General features: G+C 37.5%; 1 protein-coding gene across 1 annotated transcript in view; it reads right to left on the reverse strand.

Annotated features, from left to right (window-relative positions):
* cac (calcium voltage-gated channel subunit cacophony) overlaps positions 1-19,277 on the reverse strand; it is a 51,736-nt gene extending 32,459 nt beyond the window's left edge. The window contains 8 exon segments of the mRNA XM_069498087.1: positions 723-826; positions 1,620-1,840; positions 2,157-2,312; positions 2,931-3,031; positions 3,987-4,126; positions 4,720-4,852; positions 9,587-9,721; positions 19,106-19,277. Of these exon segments, the coding sequence (XP_069354188.1) occupies positions 723-826; positions 1,620-1,840; positions 2,157-2,312; positions 2,931-3,031; positions 3,987-4,126; positions 4,720-4,852; positions 9,587-9,721; positions 19,106-19,122 (1,007 nt within the window). The 5' untranslated portion in view covers positions 19,123-19,277.
* Positions 19,278-20,308: the final 1,031 nt, after the last annotated feature.

Raw genomic sequence — 20,308 nt, forward strand, 5'->3', positions numbered from 1 at the left:
GAAATCTCTCATCATCATCATGATCAACCCATCGTCGGCTCACTACAGAGCACGGGTCTCCTCTCAGAGTGAGAAGGGTAGGGAAGAAATCTCTAGTATAATAAAAGTGTATCGCTCCAGCAGCTGTACAACACTGCAAGTTAATAACGCATAGACGACGTCTATGATGTGATTTAGTAAACTTGGTCGTGAAATCAAATTTTTTTTGAGTGATGTAACCACAAATTCATTGTTTTCGGATTTTTCCTTTACTTGTGCTATAAGACATTACATCAGTGAAGTTAACAGTGCGTAAGTCAGTTTCGGCGGGTTTTAACATTTTATTGCCATTCGATGAGGGTAGTTTACCCGCTTTCATTCGACCAATCAGTGTTGTATTTCGTCAATAACTGCATTTTACAATATATTTCAAAATATTATACATCAAGGGTTGCTAACGAATATTTTATACAGTTTTATTACTCTCCTGTAGACTTTTTGACTTACGCACTGTTAGAACTTCACTGACGATTGGTACCTTTCATGATTCTAGGTCAAGGCGAAGTACCCTATTTGATTCCCTTTTTTTGAAGGTTTTGATTCCCTTGAATTGATAGACACGGCAGACAGAAAGACAGACAATGAAGTGATCCTATAAGAGTTCCTTTTTCCTTTTGAGGTACGGAACCCTAAAAATGAAGCAGATGATAGTTAAGTATTATAATATTGTTTTGAACACTCACCCGCTAAGGACACCGAGAACTAAGTTGAGCATAAAGAACGAACCCAATACTATAAGAGGCACAAAGTAGATCCAATTAAATGTACTACCTAACGCGTCATTCGTCTGAAACAATAAACATTTAAACAGAAAAGTAATAACACTTTTATACTACAAACATTAACCAATAAACCTATCAATAGGAAAGTCTACTAACGCGTAAAATTTAACTCCTCACGCGCCATTTTAACTTTTTGAGTCAAACTTCAAGTCCGTTTTATAGTCCGTTCATCGTAATTTGACGGGTGAGAATTGGCACCATTGTTGCTTTGTTTGCTTTATTCCTTAGAAATTAGGGCTTATTATTGTGCCAACATATTCTTACGCGTCAAGTTACGATGAACGAACAATAGTCCTTATTTTAAAGGTGAACCATACATTTGACATGACAGTTGACCCATAGAATTAAAATGGCGCAAGAGAAGTAATTTTTTACGGCCTATAACTATTTACGTGAGTTTACTTTATTGCATGAAATGTTAGTCTTTTTTTTTAAATAATGAATGAAATAAATCAAAAGAAACCAATGATCAGCTGAAAAATAGTTCATTAAGAATGCGATGGAAATAACTTAAAAAGTATGACGAGTTGTATTGGTTAACTTTGAATTTGGACGCAACTTTTGCTAATTTTGTAGAATTTTGTATCCATAAATATTTGAAAGAATCAATCAGCTCAACAGCTGGCGTAGCCACTTATCCCTATTCCCTAGGATTTGTATTCTAATTGAATGGGTTGGGATTTAGGTCTTTAACCGTCAAAATCAAAGATGTGCTGGTTATGACTAGAACAAAACTATTCCACGTAGATTCTAATAGTAGGTAAATTGGACAGTCTGAAGAACGTTAAATAGTCTTACCCAATAGAGGATGGCGGTCCAGCCCTCCATTGTGATACACTGGAAGACGGTGAGCATAGCGAAGCCGATATTGTCGAACGAGGTGATGCCCTTGTTCGGCCCCTCCCACTTTTCCAGGCAAGTGCTCTTATCATACGCACAAACATACGCCCCGTGTGGTGCTAGCGTTTCATTATCGGCGTTACACGGTGTTGGAGCTTCGCCATCATTCACTATTTCATCTGGAAAATATAATGATTACTGTGAAATAGATTTTTCAAATGAATTACTAATTTTATTCACATGTAAATACAAAAATTGTAACTTTATTGGTGGTGGTTCAATAAAATAAAAAATATTATTACGTTCCTAATTATTCCCCGAATCTTCAGATACTTAAAATCTGTAAGAAGAAAAAAAAGCCTGGAAGAGATCGCTTTAGCGATAAAGCCGCCTTTGCATGCTACAGCTATTAGATTAAGATCCTGTATTGTGTTTTTTCAATGTTTACGTTGTGTTGTGTGCAATAAAGTGTAAAATAAATAAATAAATACTTACTAATATCTTCTAAGTTATAACAAGTCTTATGTAGCGCCCCAGAATAAAACTCGAGGCCAATGATAGCAAATATGACGATTGCGAAAAGCACCAAAAGGCCAATCTGCAGCAACGGAGCCATCGCCTTGATGATCGACTTCAATACAACTTGCAAACCTGTATGCAGAATTTTTATATATCATATGTTCCATAGAATCATTCAGTATTTCATTTTGTTGATGAAACGCGTTTTCAAGACTCATGTAAATAATTATTACAAGGATGATAAATATTTTAGAAATTCAGTTAAAAATCAAACATTAGTGTCAGTGACGTAATTAAATTTAAGCCAATTTGCTATAATAGTACATTTACGAAAGATGATCAATTTTGAAATAATCATAATACTTATAATACTTAACAATAAAGTTGATGTTTAAGCAAAGATACGACAACTAAGTAATTATAAAATAGAAAATAGTAATGACTGAAAAATAAACGTTACAGTAAGTATAACATTAAAAAGCCTGCAAATGGAAAGATTACGGTGATCGTGCACAAAAACATGTGATTGTGCTGTCGCATAATTTGAACGCGTACAATTTACTTTTTAAATTTAAAAATAGGTAACTACATCGCAAAAGTTAGATATCCACTCATAATAGCGTATGATTGATTAAAGTTAGAAATCCACTCATAATGGCATGATTGATTAAGAGCGATATGTTTACAATTTATGCAACAGTTATAATAGTGAAACTACGAATGCTAAACTAAGGAAGTTCTAGAACTCACTAGGAACGCCCGATACTAATTTAAGGGGCCTCAGCACCCTAATGGCACGCAAGGTCCTGAAGTCGACGTCTGCGGGCGCGATTGGCAGCTGCGTGATGATACTGCCGAACACATATCACTCGATACTATAGCTTGAACTAGCAACTAACTTAACAATAAAATTACTACTAAGGAATATGCTCGTGAAAGGAATCACATCTACAAAAAATTACTAAATGTTTTTATTTTCAAAACCATATTCCTATCTTTAGCAACAAGAGTCACTAGCTTATAAACTACAATCTAAGTCTTCTCTCTAGTTACGTTGGTAATTAAACTAATCACATGTTAAACTTTACAAAATTTAAACTATGACATATTTATTCACACCTAAATAATCGTGTTTAGCTAAATTCTTACGTTAGAATTTTATTTGAAAAAGAACACAATACACAATGTAACAAATGTTATCTATTATGCAACACGTAATCGAAATCCAAAGTACATTTAGCATCGACAATAAATCACAAAAAATCGAAAACCACTCAGCTATAACGATTCTCATAATGGCAAGAAATCGATGCTACGTTCTCTCACTAAAGAATGTAAAAATTCTATTTCCAAACTAGCGCTGTGTTATCTACGTCAAAAAAGTTCCATCGACCACATCTAGCCAGAATGTTCTATATAATAAGGTTTATTGAACTTTTCGCCAATTACTGTGAATTACTTGGTATCCGCGAGACGAGCTTGAGCGGGCGGAGCACTCTGAACGAGCGCAGCATCCGCAGGTCAACGTCCACGTTGTATTCGGCGAATATCGTCATCGACCTAGTTTTTGTCATCGAACAATTCAGTAAGAAACCCTTTCTGACCTATCATACTATCAAAATGCCTAACAACTCAGTTAAATTTTTAAATTTAAAAAAAAAAATTAATTCCGTTTTTGATATTCATGCATTCCAATAGCTTTTTAATTAAATCCAATGTGTCGATAGATTCTAATTATATTGTTGTTGCCAAAAGTTTTTAATAATTAAATATATTATTTGATTCAAATAAGATTGGTTTACTTACCCAGTTACTACAACGAAAAAATCCATAATGTTCCAAATGTTTCTAAGATAAGAACCCCTGTGTAAAACAAAACCTAAGGCTAAAATTTTTAACGAGGCTTCTACACAAAATATTCCTAAAAAGTACGCCTCGGTCTTTTCCTGTAACAAATAAAAAAACAACATTAGATAAACGATATTCTTGGTCCTTAGTGAAGTTTTTTTATTTGTGGACACTAAAAAACCGGCAAAGTGCGAATCAGACTCGCGCACCGAGGATTCCGTACTACAGTCGTATATTTTCGACATTTTGCGCGATAAATCAAAAATTATTATGCATAAAAATAAATCAAAATATTTTTTAGAATACATATAAAGAACTTTAATAAGATGGGTTATCTTGGTATATTAATCTTACTGTGACAGTTGAAAACTAATAATCATCATGAGTTCATGAACACATTTTAATTTTTTTTTAATGATGTAACCACAAATTTACGGTTTTCGGATTGTTCCCTTTACGTCTTGCCACATCTCATGATTCTGGGTCAACGGGAAGTACTTTATAGGTTTCTTGACAGACGCGACATACGACAGACAACGAAGGTACGACAATAGTGCAACGGGCAGGGCTTGAACCGCCGACCTTTCGGTTTTCAGTCCACTCCTTTACCCGTTGAGCTATTGAGGCTCTATCTATTGATTGGATGTCGGCCATGTATGTATATAGAAATAGTGGGCTGCTTAGTGCTTACCAGATTCTGTGCTAAGATGGTCTTATCGCCGTTTGGCAGATGCTCTTCCAGCGCCAGCACCACGCAGTTGGCGATGATGGTAAGCAGCACCGCGTACTCGAAGGGTGGCCACTCGATAATGAACTTTGTATACCTGGAAATCAAAGAAATCGTTTCTTTAATAAATTTATTGGGTTTTGATTTAAAGAGTTTATTTTTCTCAAAAAGAACAAAAGTTCACTTAGGTGCCAACTCCACGTGCGAGGGAATCGCAACGAGTCCGACCTACTATCGTCGGCGATAGAGTCGTCCTGTGTAGATTGGTCTGTAGACTATAAGAGTTGTATCAAATTTAGTGGCACGGCGAGACTATCGCCGCGATTCTCTGGCCGTTGAAAACATCTAAATATATAAAAGGAAAAGGTGACTGACTGATCTTTCAACGCACAGCTCAAACTACTGGACTGATAGAGCTGAATATAGGTATGCAGATAGCTATTATAGCGTAGACATCCGTTAAGAAAGGATTTTTGAAAATTCAACCCCTAACGGGGTAAAACAGAGGTTTGAAATTTGCGTAGTCCACGCGGATGAAGTCGCGAGCATAAGCTAGTAATCTACAAAGGTACGGTGGCTTTAAACAATAATTAAAAACTTTACCTCCTAAGTTGATAAACTATTGTGTTTTAATAGTTAACAAAATCTTCAAACATGTACTGTCTTTCAACAAGCCATTATATACCTACATGTAGCGCTCCTTCAAACTTTTTAAATTAATTTTCTATCTTCAACAATTATACTAATGCTATAGATAGCCCAACAGATTTTATGAATTCTAGACTCTAGAGACAGAATAGGCATGACCTTAATCCTATAAAGGCTGTAATTGTTCGTGTTAATGACAAGATAATTACGGAACACATTACGGAACCGTCTGTCACATACTGAGTACATGCAACCATTATCGCATTTCCATCACACGATCTTTTTAGGGTTCCGTACCTCAAAAGGAAAACGGAACCCTTGTAGGATCACTTTGTTGTCTGTCTGTCTGTCGGTATGTCAAGAAACCTACAGGGTACTTCCTGTTGACTGTACACCTAGAATCATGAAATTTGGCAGGTAGGTAGATCTTATAGCTGACATTTGGGGAAAAATCTGGAAAACCGTGAATTTTGTGGTTACATCACACAAAGAAAAATTGTAGTCATAAAACTAATAATAATTAGTATTTACAATTTTCTAAGTAAGATAACTATATCAAGTGGGGTATCATATAAAAGGTCTTCACCTGTGCATTCTAAAACAGAGTTTTATTTATTTTTATGTATCATAGTTTTTGAATTATCCTGCAAAATGACGAAAAAATACGACTGTAGTTCGGAACCCTCATTGCGCGAGCCTGATTCGCACTTGGCCGGGTTTTTACCACTGCATAAACTATTAGGAACCAACGTCAAGTGATGCTGAAAGTAGGTAAACTTATTAATGGCTCTATAATCAGAAATAGGCTGGCGGGAAGTGGCTGGATGAGGAAGGCTGAGGACCGGGTGTGGTGGCGCTCTTTAGGGAAGGCCTATGTCCAACAGTGGACGTCCACAGGCTGATGATGATGATAATCAGAAATGAGGAGATCTGAAGGAGAGAGCCAGAGTAACCGACATAGCTCAACGGGTTGCGAAGCTGAAGTGGCAATGGGCAGGGCACATAGTTCGAAAAATCGATAGACGTTGGGTTCCCAAGTTGCTAGAATTACGATTTGTGATCCTGAAGAGTGAAGATGGACATTGGGTACTTTAACAAAGACTTATTCTGGAGAAACTCAATATCCGATTCTGTTATCTTTCTCTAAACTAAATTTAGAGTATCTGCATCTTTTTCCTTTTAATATTGCTAAAACGGGACGGAACATGAATTTTACATTTGAAGATTCTAAATTTTAGTGCACACTACAAACAGTAGGCTCACGACTGGCAGCTAAAGTCACGCGGTTTGACGGCTCTAAATTTAATTTAAATCTGTCAAACTATGTCTGTCCTTTTTATATTACATTAGTAAGAAGAGTATGTGAATACTCTAAAATTTAGGTGTGCTCAGAATCAGTACCAATGTGATACTAGAAGATTACATTTGAATCAACGTGGACAAAGCTACTCAATCTATAACCTTTATGACATGTGTTAATATGTATTACAGAGCCAGCTTATATAAACAAGAGCACAGGATGCAAGGGTAATAGCGTTGTTTATAGGTTTTGCGAAGGTGTTAAGGTGATTTCTTCCCCGTTAATGAGAAGTAGGTCGTTATCGTTCGAATTATAGGTCCCCCCTCTCAGACAGAGAGCTCAGATGCATCTATTATCACATCATTGCTGAGCTATTCAGGGAAGTAATACGTAATCTGAGTGTGTGGAGTAATAACTCCACACATAAACCAATAGGTTTACCTACTAAATTTATAGCCTAACTAGCTGATGCCCGCGACTTCGTTCGCGAGGAATTTGGTTTTTAAAAAATCCCGTGAAACTCTGATCTTCCGGGATAAAAAGTAGCCTGTGTCACTCTCCAGATCTGTATCTATACACGTGCATTAATCTTGCTCAATAAAACGGTGTTTAAATTAGCAATTTAGCATTCAAATTGATGCTTCACATACTGAATTGACCTTGCTATGAATATTTAGGTAAACAACGTTCCGCGTCGCGCAACATGCCCACAAAGAGCGAACATTATCTAACTCTGTTTTCAAAATGCATGGGAAGAACAAGGTGCTTGTTAAATATGTATTAGACATTCGTTGGAGCTTCCTTCTTAATGATGTGTTTTCACAAACCAAGTACGTACACAATGGTAATTGGTATTGTTAGCCATGACGACTAGAAAAGCGTTAAGAGAAAGTATTAAAATAAAAGACTATTATATATAAATTTAATTTTGTCTAAAATATATAAGATATATATAAAAATACTTATATTTATTTATAATTTATATTTTATAAGTATTTTTATACCTGTGAATATGGCAGCATAACACAAAGTAGGTAACTATAGCCGATCTAATTCTCATAATACTTAATTCTCCATAGTCCCTAACCTTATAGTCTTCATTAACAGGTTGACTGGTCGGACTTAATTATGTGCGTTTTAAGAAATTAATTTTTTTTTTCTTTATTCGTTACTAGCTGATGCCCGCGACTTCGTACGCGTGGATTTAGGTTTTTAAAAATCCTGTGGAAACTCTTAAATTTTCCGGGATAAAAAGTAGCCTATGTCCTTCCCCGGGTTGCAAGCTACCTCTGTACCAAATTTCGTCAAAATCGGTTGAACGGTTGAGCCGTGAAAAGCTAGCAGACAGACAGACAGACAGACACACTTTCGCATTTATAATATTAGTATGGATTTAATTCCTTAAAACGCTCATAATTAAGTTAAGTTAAGGTTTGATAACTTTTTTTAAAGTATATTAGCCATGTTAAATGACTAATATTCCCCTTTCCTCTCCATCTAAGCGTCAAGCTTGTGCTAGGAGTAGGTACGACAATAGTGCAACGGGCGGGGTCTGAACCGTCGACCTTTCGGTTTTCAGTCCACTCCTTTACCGGTTGAGCTATTGAGGCTCTTTAAGCTAATTAGTTAAATATCACTTGCTTTAACGATGAAGAAAAATTTCGTAAAGAAACCTACATATAACGCGTACAATCTGAGAAAGGACTCGAAACCGTACTTTTGACTGTTGATACATAGAGCAAATATGGAGAGTCTTTTCTCAGATTGTACGAGTAATATCTATCTGAGAGTTCAAACCTACCTGCCTGCTTGTATGCTTGCTATTTTTATTTATTTAAAAAATACCATTAGTATATCTTCAATGGCTATAGTACGCGGCAGAAAGTAATGTGCCTACATCGAACTTAGAAGGAGATAGCAGATTTGTAGAGCGTTGTCTACAGAAACATATGACAGTGTATATGACGTTTTGTCGGTCTCAACGACCTGCAGGGCGATTGTCTAAAACCTGCATCAATCATTATTACAATCTCAATTGTTCTGATTGGCTGAATTTGTGCGATTCTTGTTGCAACAATGCATTGTGGCCAATAGTGAGCAAGCATTAACCAATCAGAGATGTTTGCGATCGTGACATTGTAGCTGTCAAACAACCGCGGTAGGGCCAATGATTCATCTTAGGTTGATACCGACAGAACGTCATATAGGTATGAGTGACAGAGACAACGCTCTACAAAGCAGAAATGTCATTATAAAAGATGTATATTACTTTCTGCCGCGTTCTGTACGCCTCATAGTAATGAGGTAAACGAGTAATGGTGGTATGGATAGTTATAGATCAGTATGCTTAGTACGAGATTTTATGTCTCAGCAACGTTGATAGTATTCGAGTGTCGGAACACTTCAGTGTTATAGTAAAATGGATCTTAACTGGCCTTGTTTTAAAGCTCAAGTTTGTCTTCTCATCTACAGCCAGCGCTCCAAGCGGAAACGTCGCAAAATTAAAATCAGTGGCATTGAATTTTTGACTTCAATTCAAGGCTATCTAGGCCCATTTTACTTTGACGTTATTGTGTTCCGACTCTCGAATCCTAGCAATGTACTGTGTATGTAGTCTAATTTATAATAATATAATATACCTAGGGCCATTTTCGGCTGCCGCACCAACCCGTGCTTTCGTGATTCCTTTCGTCAAAGGTTGCCTGGAAGAGATCGCTTTAGCGATAAGGCCGCCTTTGCATGCTACAGCTATTAGATTAAGATCCTGTATTGTGTTTTTTTCAATGTTTACTTTGTGTTGTGTGCAATAAAGTGTAAAAAAAAGTGTAAAAAAAAACGTTGGTGAGACGTAAGTACTTATAATTAGCGTACAGTAGTGTTTACCTCCGAATAGGGTTTTCGTCGGTTAATATAAAGAGCGAGGTGGGCCCCGGAGTAGCGGGCTGGTGCGCGCCGCCCATGGTATCAGCTGGCGCCGCGCGAGCCTGCGCGCCCGCCGCCTCCTGCGCTGCCGCCAACCTGGAACGTGACACACTCACATTGAGAATACAAACAATACACGACAAACAATGATACTGATTCTGAGCACAACCTAATTTTAAAGTATTCACATCCTGTTCTTACTAATGTAATATGAAAAGGACAGACGCAGTTTGACGGTTTTAAATTTAATTTTTAGATGGTAAAACCCGTGATTTTAGCGCACAGTCGCGAGCCTACTGTTTAAATTTGTAGCGTGCGCTAAAATTTAGAGTTTTTAGTACAGTTCATGTTCTGTCCCTTTTTAGCATTGTTAAAAAGAAAAGCATGCTGCAGATACTCTAAATTTAGTTTAGAGAAAGACAACGGCATCGGTGCCAATAGGTTTGACGACCTCCCTGGCGCAGTGGTAAGCACTATTGTCTTATTTGTGGGAGGTCCCGGGTTCGATTCCTGGCAGGGGTTTGGAATTTTATAATTTCTAAATTTCTGGTATGGTCTGGTGGAAGGTGGGTTACCACCCTACCGGCAAGGCCGTGCCGCCAAGCGATTTAGCGTTCCGGTACGATGCCGTGTAGGAACCAAAGAGGCTTAATAAAAACTGCCATAACAGGTTCCCCCGCCCCTCTTCTAGGCCCCTTCCAGGTTAGCCCGATTCCATCTTAGACTGCATCACTTACCACCAGATAAATTCCAGTTAAGAGCTAACTTGACACCCGCACTTCACCCGCGCTTGCCCGTACCGGGTTAGCGCGGGGCGTCCCCACCCCGATTGCCGTCTCGACCTGTCGCGCCATATATTAAGATTTTAATTTAGTGTGAAACGATGGGGCTGACATATAATATGTCCGCCTATAAAAGCCCCGTAAAATAAGTATCAGTCTTAAAAAAGAATAGGTACTTGCCGTGTACCTATTCAAAAAAAAGCCGGCCAAGTGCGAGTCAGGCTCGCGCAACGAGCGTTCCGTACTACAGTCGTATTTTTTTCGACATTTAGCACGATAATTCAAAAACTATGATGCATAAAAATAAATAAAAATCTGTTTTAGAATGCACAGGTGAAGACCTTTCATATGATACCCCACTTGATATAGTTATCTCACTTGGAAAATTGAAAATGCTTATTAATAGTTCATGACCACAAATTAATTATATTTATTTATTTTAACCACAAATTCACGGTTTTCAGATTTTTCCTCGAATATCTGCTATAAGACCTACCTACCTGCCAAACATGATTCTAGGTCAACGGGAAGTACCCTGTAGGTTTCTTGACAGACCGACAGACAGACAGACAGACAACAAAGTGATCCTATAAGGGTTCCGTTTTTCATTTGACGTACGGAACCCTAAAAATAAAGTATTAATTTATTAGTTAGGTAAACGGAAACTTAACTCGTATACTTGGTTATTGTAATAGTTCTTCATAATTTTAAAACTGACTAGTTTGTAGTTTACCGTTTAATTGGTAATAATAATGTTATTAAGCCAGCTAACGTAGCATCGTTTGAACTCTTTATGTCCTATGACACGCGACGGTTAGACAAAATTAAATTTATTTAATGTATTGGGAAAGCTGATTAATACACTGGCAATATGTTTAATGCGGCTTCTAGTAAAAAAAGAGTTTTATAATAAAGTTCGAAACTCAAACCCGCCTACGATCGTCTTAATAAACTCTAAAATCATCATCATCATCAACCAATAGACGTCCACTGCTGGGCATAGGTCTCTTGTAGGGACTTCCACACGCCACGGTCTTGCGCCGCCTGGATCCAGCGGCTCCCTGCGACTCGTCTGATGTTGTCCGTCCACCTAGTGGGGGGTCTTCCAACGATGTGTCTTCCGGTGCGAAATATTATAGCAAAATTGTTTTTCTGTCGCTTGGTATATTTTAATGTTGTAGTATATTTATGAACTTAAAACTGTCTCGTCTTTCATTTGACACCGCACTCGATCCAATATTTAAAAAAAAATTGAGACCCCAATTTTTGGATGCAACATCCGCCACATTAATTTTGTTACCCGGACTGTAATAACAAATCAATTGACACCTCATTCATCAAAATCGGTTCAGTAGCTTAGACGCTACGGTGGAACATACATAAATACAAACCTACATAGACTGCTAAAACCATAACCCTTCCGTCTGGCTTTGGCGTAGTCGGGTAAAAACGTTTACACTGCGTAACGCGCGTTGAAGTCTTTGAAGAAATATATGGGTAGGTAGTACAAAATATAATTCAGTGGTTGGAGTCACGTTGCTTCTGTCACGTTTCGCAGTGTGACGGGCTTCATAAAGTAGTTTAACTTTAATATCTTTGATTCTACGGCAGAGATCTATAATATGCACTTTGAATCGTTGAAATATGACGTTTTTTAAGCAAAGACTGAGCAAAGTCCAAGTGGGCGTTATATGTATATTTGAGCTTACATCGCCCACGGAGATTTTTTTGCAGAAAAAAGTTGCGTACAGCCGCAAAAAGGACGATACAGTAGCGATGTGTCGCTGATCTGTGTAAAAATGTAAATCGACCACTGACAAAATGTATCGATACTGCCGCGCCTTCAAAATACTTGCAAAGCTGTATCTAGGTACAATAAGTCGCCGTGGGCAATGGCCTTTAGTGTAACAAATCGTGCCATTTTAACTCTATTGATAAACTGTCATGTCAAAAGTACGGTTCAGGTTTCACCTCATGTTCACCTTTAAAATAAGGTTTACAAATCGTGCTTTTGACATGACAATATCGACACATAAAGTTAAAATGGCGCATGAGAAGTCATTTTGTAACAAAATATGTCATTTTGAGGATCAGCACAATCATTGCGGCAATACATTCACGCGGATTATTGTCACTTTGGCGATACGAAATCTAAGAGAAAACTTTGTCTTAACGATTGTGCTTGTGCTGCTGTTCACATCCTAATCAAGCATTTTCGAACTTAGCTTAGACAGCCCGAATCGAGACCAATGAAAGAAAGAAAGATGAAAGAATACTTATGCTTTTTTTCAATAAGGTAAACGTATGAAGTTTGTCTAGACCATTCAGACCTTTCAGACTTTCCTTCAACAAGCAAAATATGTATTTTATTCAAATATCGACCCTTACGTATGGAACCCTAAAGAGTAGAGAAACAATAGAGACGTTTAAAATAATTACTGTTCGTTTTGTTACAAAAAGATCGCACATGTACCATTTAATAGATAGTGGTTCCGACGAAGTAATTACAATTCAATACACAGTCGATTTTAATTAAAAAGCGTCAACTTTGGCAAAAAAGTATACGGATATGAAATTACTAGAAAGCATACCTACGGTATCTAATAAAAGGGAACGCCCATTCTGTGAACCCAAGAGACACATAACTTGAAGCACATATCAACGGTATTAATTAATCTAATGCATTCGTTAGTTTCTTTTTCGCCCAGAAGGTTGTCGCTAGGGTTGCTATTGTTCAATAGGTCACGTGGAATTAACAGCCTAATAATGCCCCATTACGAAGACTGATGTATCTTCTATACTAATGCTATAAAGAGGTACAATTTGTTAGTTTGTATGTAGAGGCAATAGTCCGGAACAGAATGATTCGACGCAGGAAAATTGTTTCACTGATAGTTAGCTTACTTATCCCTAAAAGCTAATACTATAAACTACCTAAAAAACGCATAACTAGTTTTTGAAGGTCACGCAGACGAAGTCGCAGGCAAAAGCCTCGTACATATAAAACAAGAATACATACAATATGACTTTATATATGCCTAACTAGCTTTTGATAGTGAAAGAATTTTCAAATCATTAGTACTGGATCAATAGTACCGGATATTACATACAGCTAAACATATAAATTTTAGGTACCCTCTTTATAATATTAGTGTTAGTAGAAAAGGAAAAATTGCCAAAGTATTCACAGTTAAAACTGCTGGGTCTAGAAACTTGTGGTCTTGCATAACATAACGTCGTTGAAAGTCTACGTTACAAAAAGAACCTACTAAGAAAGGATTTTGAAAAAATCGTATCTTTAAAAAATCTGAATCCATGCAACCAAGAAAAAGCTCGTATAAAGGAGCATGAAGCAAGATCCTGTGCATCTCCACAGTAGCTTATTATCCCAGAGTTTTTTTTTATGTTTTCTCAATACAATACAGTGAGGAAACCCTAAGCACATTACTAAAAACTGAAAACTTAAAATCTTAAGTTATTCCTTTTGAGTCACACCCCCGTGTGTAACACTGTGACTCAACGGGAATTTTATAAAATTGTTGCCCCGTTGAGTAACACTCAATGGGAATTGAGATGGGTTTTTTTTTTAATCTTGCTGTGGAGTACAGTGGTTATATAGCTACGTACTGAAACTCAAAACACCAACCGCAGGACTATTGGGCGTCACATTACAAGCTTCACGCAAAGTTGGAGAGGAAAGAATAACAAACCGATACAACAGAAATGGCGACTCATCGTCTGGGTTTGATACCAGGAAGACGCTACGTCGTTTGTATAAGTTCGCTCAGATTAAGATTCCGGTTGACTGTTATTATTGGTTAATTGACCTACAAAACTAAATGTTTTACTCGTAGTCATTTGCTAAAGCTCGTTTTTTCAATACAATTATTACTTTCAATGTTTTTAAAAGATTTGTATGAAAATCTTGAAGTCTTTGAAACTATACATTTTTACCGAAATCTGGTAAACGACAGTGTCTATTAAAATCGAACTTCGTTTGTATGTAGCGTGCTCTTTCTTCTCCTTTCTTAGCGGATTTCTACGGTATATTAGCTATCTGCATGCCTTTCTGCCTGATCCGTCTAGTAGTTTGAGAGCAGTCAGGTTTTCCTTTTATATACATAGATTATTAATATTACAAAAGCGAAAATGTGTCTGTATATCTGTTAACTTTTAACGGTCCATCCATTTAACTGATTTTGACGAAAAGTAAAGGTACAGAGATAGTTAACATCCCGGATCTTTGATTATCTAGGATAAAAGCCTATGTCCATCAACCACATGTGCTTTTATCCCGGAAAATAAAAGAGTTCTCAGATTATTTTAAGGAAGCCTAAATCTACGCAGACGAAGTCGCAGGTATCACTCAGTAAAGATATAACTTCTAGGAGCTTGTCGTTGCGCTTTCTATGTATTTCATCTGTTCAGACACAATTTGCAATGAAACAAAAAGGAATCTTTTTGGGATTTTATTAATACGCGACAGGTAGCACCAGGGTAGCACAATCGGGGTTTAATTTTTTTACTAACTTATTTGACATAATTATCTTATTAGGTACCTACTTATTATGACATACATTACTTCAAACTGCTCTTTTTGCCATTAATTAGATTATAATAATTATGACTTACTTAGTATTAAACTTATTTTTATTAAATGCAAGAATTTATTAATAATGAATGAGATATTGTATTATAATAATGATTGTGTTGCAACAATAATAAGCATTCCTATTAATAATTTTATTTGTGTATTAAGATTTCAAATTTGCACGCCATGGTATGGCAGATTGTAGCACGAAACTAAAATAATTGTAATTAACAACTTATTATATACCTACCTAATCAGCAAATAATTGATTTGTATTTGTACTTGGGTATTAGGCGGGGGTACTCCCCGCACGCCCGCATGCCACACACGATATTCCGCACCGGGATAACGTGGAGGCTGTGCGGGTGTCCTCCCACCACGATTGCCATCTCGACCTGTCGCGCACTATATGCACCTAAGTAAGTACAAGAAAGCGGCAACCCTAAATGTAGTTTTGACTGACCTACTTCTGCTATTCAATGTAGGTATTCATGTAGCCTTGTTGTATGAAAACAAAGATTCGATGGTACTTGTTACATAATAGATTGATGACGCACGATTAGTTCGTGCTAAAGAAAAGAAAAGATTTAGAAATGATATTCTCTTTGGACTGGCTCAGCAATCTTACACCAAAACAAACAAACACCGAAAACTTCGGAAACCGATTCCTCCGAATTTTCGGTGATTACTGGCTTGACAATTCAGACTAATTATATGAATTTCTGTCTGTCTATCTGCTAGCTTTTCACTGCGTATACGTTCAACCAAAATTTACGAAGTTTGGTACAGAGATAGTTCACATCTCGAGAAAAATGTGCTTCCTCGAGATGTAACTCAAGCAGTAGGTATCTGTACTTTAGATAGGATTACTTTTGATCCCGAAAAAAAACGAGAATTAAAAAAAACCGGCCTAGTGCGAGTCAGGCTCGCGCACCGAGGGTTCCGTACTACAGTCGTATTTTTTCGTCATTTTTTGGACGTGGACGAAGTTGCGGGCACTATCTTCTTTGTACATAAATAGGTTGCATCCCCGAAACATCATGCATAACCAAACCATCGCCGGCTCACTAAGCACGGGTCTCCTCTCAGAATGAGAAGGATTTGGCAATGCTATAGTCTACCACGTTGGCCCAGTACGGATTGGCAAAAGAAGCGTATGAGTATTCTACAGTAAAAATAATTTACTATGAGAAGCCAAGTCGGTATGCAGGATTTAGGTCCGTTAGTGTCTAATTGGCTTATCGAGTGCTATCAGAGAAAATACCTCCTAGGTGACTGAATGAATACAAATAAACTTATTTCTAATGGACAAACAATAAATGTAACACATTTATAACACGAATACAGAAGGGCTTAAATAATTTTGACGAAGTCTGTTACTGCCGTACTCAGAGTCGCTTAATCGTTACTTAAGTTTAGTTAAAACGAGATAGAGCCATATCACTCACATAAATCTGTCTCGTTTTAACTCAATCTCAAGTAACGATTAGCGAATCTGAGTACGGCAGTTAGTGCCCTAAAAACAACCTTTATTTACATGAATGATTTGAGACGAGGTTTGTCTACATGCGAGCATTGTATTGTACCCACACGAGTGTGTTGTACCTACGCGGGACCCGGGTTATTATGCCAATATGACCTACTAAAATACTCAGAAAAAATTAAATATAGATCAATGGATCGAGTTTACAATTTAAAAAAAAAAGTTGGGTATAAAAGGGAAGGGAAACTGACTGACACTGACAATGTAATGATTCTTATATGATATAGAGTTGAGGATAATATCTCAGTGTGTTTTGTCAGCGACAAGTTATTAGCCAAAGCAGACTCTTCGATTTAGGTCAACAGCAAAGCTATCATCAAAACAGCGTGACAACTCAATTTGGAAAAGCACAGCCTACCTAATTACCCGCCAACCGCGCGACGATATTGTCTCAAATTACCTTGTAACTAAATCAACGAACTATCTTAATGATATCACACGCAGGTTGTTCAATTTGCTGCCGTAATATCTTAAGGCGAAATAGGTTCACAAAGGCGGAATATATGGAAAAGTCTGGGCCGCCCGAGCGCAAATTTGTTGCACGCTTTTTATAAATATTTATATTTAAAATTGTATGTTCTCTGTTACCATAAAATAATACCATAATCCCTTAGTATATTAAACGTTGAACGTAAATACGAAATTTTACTGAAATTAGTCTTATATCGATCGAATAAAACTGGTTTTTCTCCTAATGGTCGAGTAAAAAACGCGTATTTTGGGGTAACTTCGCGATTTTTTTGTATCAAGCCAAATTGTGGCAATCGTGTTTTGGCTCTCGTAATTCACTAAAGAATATCTTATTTTATAATATAAAAAATAAACAAACAAATTTGTAGTTTATGAGGCTAAAACTTGATTCTTTGAACATCCGAAATGTGTCTTTTGGGACGCATAGCGCCTTAAGGACAGTTGTAGACGGTTATTATATTATATATTATAAATGCGAAAGTGTGTTTGTTTGTTGGTTTGTTGGTTTATTGGTTTGTTGGTTTGTCCTTCAATCACGTCGCAACGGTGCAACGGATTGCATCAGCTAGTAGCTAATAAACAACGTCGTAAGCTAGAATTTTCAATACTTTGCAATGGGGTTTATGAAGTAGATGGGAAATCAGGTCGAGTGATCAGTTGTACCTACTGAAGGACACTGCGCGTCTTGGCCTTCAAACGCCTCATTAACGAAAACACTTGAGTTATTGTCATCTGCCTATAAGAATAGGCCCTTTGCCAACCGATAGGCTGTTTAGGCCTTTTACTACCCCTATATTCAATGTACTCTGTGCCTTTTACCCATTATATTCTTTGTTACGTAAGTAGGTCACTCAGAGTCAAGTAGGTCACTCGGGGCATTGATCCGAGTTTTGCACGCTATACATTGCGGGTGTGAAAAATACTAAATCACTAAAACTACAAAATGAGGCAAATGGTTAGGTATTGGATTGTGGGAAGCTGTGGTAGCCTAGTGGTTAGGACGTCCGCCTTCCAATCGGAGGTCGGGGGTTCGATCCCGGGCACGCACCTATAACTTTTCGGAGTTATGTGCGTTTTTAAGTAATTAAAATATCACTTGCTTTAACGGTGAAGGAAAACATCGTGAGGAAACCTGCATGCCTGAGAGTTCTCCATAATGTTTTCAAAGGTATGTGATGTCTGCCAATCCGCACTTGGCCAGCGTGGTAGACTATGGCTAGGACCCTTCTCGCTCTGAGAGGAGACCCGTGCTCTGTAGTGAGCCGGCGATGGGTTGATTATGATGATTGGATTGTGTTTAGGTAGTAGGTAACAATAACGCTAAATTCTTGCTAACGTTCTGGTTACACCCTGTATGTAGGCAACAGCCTATGGATTGATCATGATGATGAGTGTAAGAAAAACTGACTGTCATAAATTATCAACGCAAGCTCAATCCCTAGGTCTAGAAACCTAAGATTTAACTTAAGACTTAATCTACAAAGTTTAGCGTAGAAAAACGATTTTGAGAAATTCCAACGAATTACTTAAAATCCTAGGACTACGCGGTCAAAGTCACGGGAAAGCTAATAGTTATAAAAAACGTTGGTCTGCCCTGATCCTATAAAATCCTGATATTAACTCTTCTGGAAAGTTATATTTCGTTAAGCAATTAATACGGTTAAAAATATTTTTAATATTAAAATTACGGCTAAAAATATTTATAATCCATACTTCCATACTAATGCGAAAGTGCGTCTGTCTGTCTGCTAGCTTTTCGTGGCCCAACAGTTAAATTGATTTTGATGAAACTTGGTACAGAGTTAGCTTACATCCCAGGGCTTACATTACATAAGCTACTCTTTATCCCGGAAAATCAAAGAGTTCTCACGGGCTTTTTAAAAAACCTAAATCCACGCAGATGAAGTCGCGGGCATCATCGAGTATTATATAATATTAAATGGCTAAGTGAATGTAAATATCACTACGTACCTATTTTTTAAACATAATTATATTCTGTTTGATATACCTAGCTAGCTCAAAAATGCGTATTGTAGCTTTTCGAAGTGGCTTCGGACCAAATAATTTTGATATAAATAAAACGTAATTCTTACCTTTTGGTGGCCTTCATTTTGTGTGATTAATTTATTTATGATAAGCACACTCATATTAATATAATTCACATCACATAAAAGAATGAACCCTAACAAGATTTGTTAATAAAACAATAATTTATCAAAGAAAAGTCACTACCTCTCTTTTTTATTTACACAAACTGTGGGATGTGCGTCAACTATTTTTAATTCTACCTTCATAACTCTTCAAGAAAAATACAAAGACATTTGAAACATAGCTGATCTCAACCGATACAATTAAGTACGCTAGACCTCCGATTCCCGACCTGCCCCCCAATTGTGTAAAAGCGGCTACACACGACCCTAAAATCACTGGCAATATCGGGACAGCGGTGGGGAGGACCCTAGATCGTATCATAAATCGCCTGGTGTATAGGCAAATCGTACCCGATTTTTTTCGTCCCTAAATCGCTACGGGCGAGCTCACGATTCAGGGACGATTATCGGCTCAGGGAGCGTTGTCAGGACGTGTGTAGCGAAATCAGGACTGATTTTTGCGCAGTGTGCGCTCGAGCGCTGCGGCGATACGACGTGCTTGCGATTACTATTGTCGCCGCGGGCGATACGACGTGCTTACGGCTACTATTTTTTATTTCGAAAATATGGCGAAGGAAAATGAGCGAGAAGCGTGGACAAAAGTCATTGATTTATTTAAAGATTTAATTTGGCTTAATTCATGGCGTTTCATTAACCAGTTTTTAACCCAGATCCTCCTTTTTCGTCTCTGGTTAGGTGGCACCGTAGTAAGTGCCAAGACAATTCCTATTTTCTGCTGTTTTGAGAGCGTCGGCGGCATTTCGGAAAAACGAGCAGTCTGTAGCACGGTCGATTACGTGCTGACAGGCAAGGACGTGTGTAGAGTAGAGACAATTTTATCGCCGATTCAGCCCCGATTTCACTGTCTCGATATCGCCAGTGATTTTAGGGTCGTGTGTAGCCGCTTTGAGCATACCTAACCTAATAGCCATGAAATGGTTCATGGCTATCGCAATCGTCAAGAAATTCTACCCTTTGATTGGCTGTGAAAAAATGTAAACAGCGAATCAACCATTCAAATGGCAGAATTTCTTGGCGATTGCGATAGCGATGAAATAGTTATTCACACAATCGGGGGGCTGTTTTTGAAGCAGCTTGATTTTCGTCATTTTGGCGCTGTAAGTTGTAACAGTGAGTGCACTCGGA

The sequence above is a fragment of the Maniola hyperantus genome, chromosome 4 (genome assembly GCF_902806685.2).
Source record: "Maniola hyperantus chromosome 4, iAphHyp1.2, whole genome shotgun sequence".
NCBI lineage: Eukaryota > Metazoa > Arthropoda > Insecta > Lepidoptera > Nymphalidae > Maniola > Maniola hyperantus.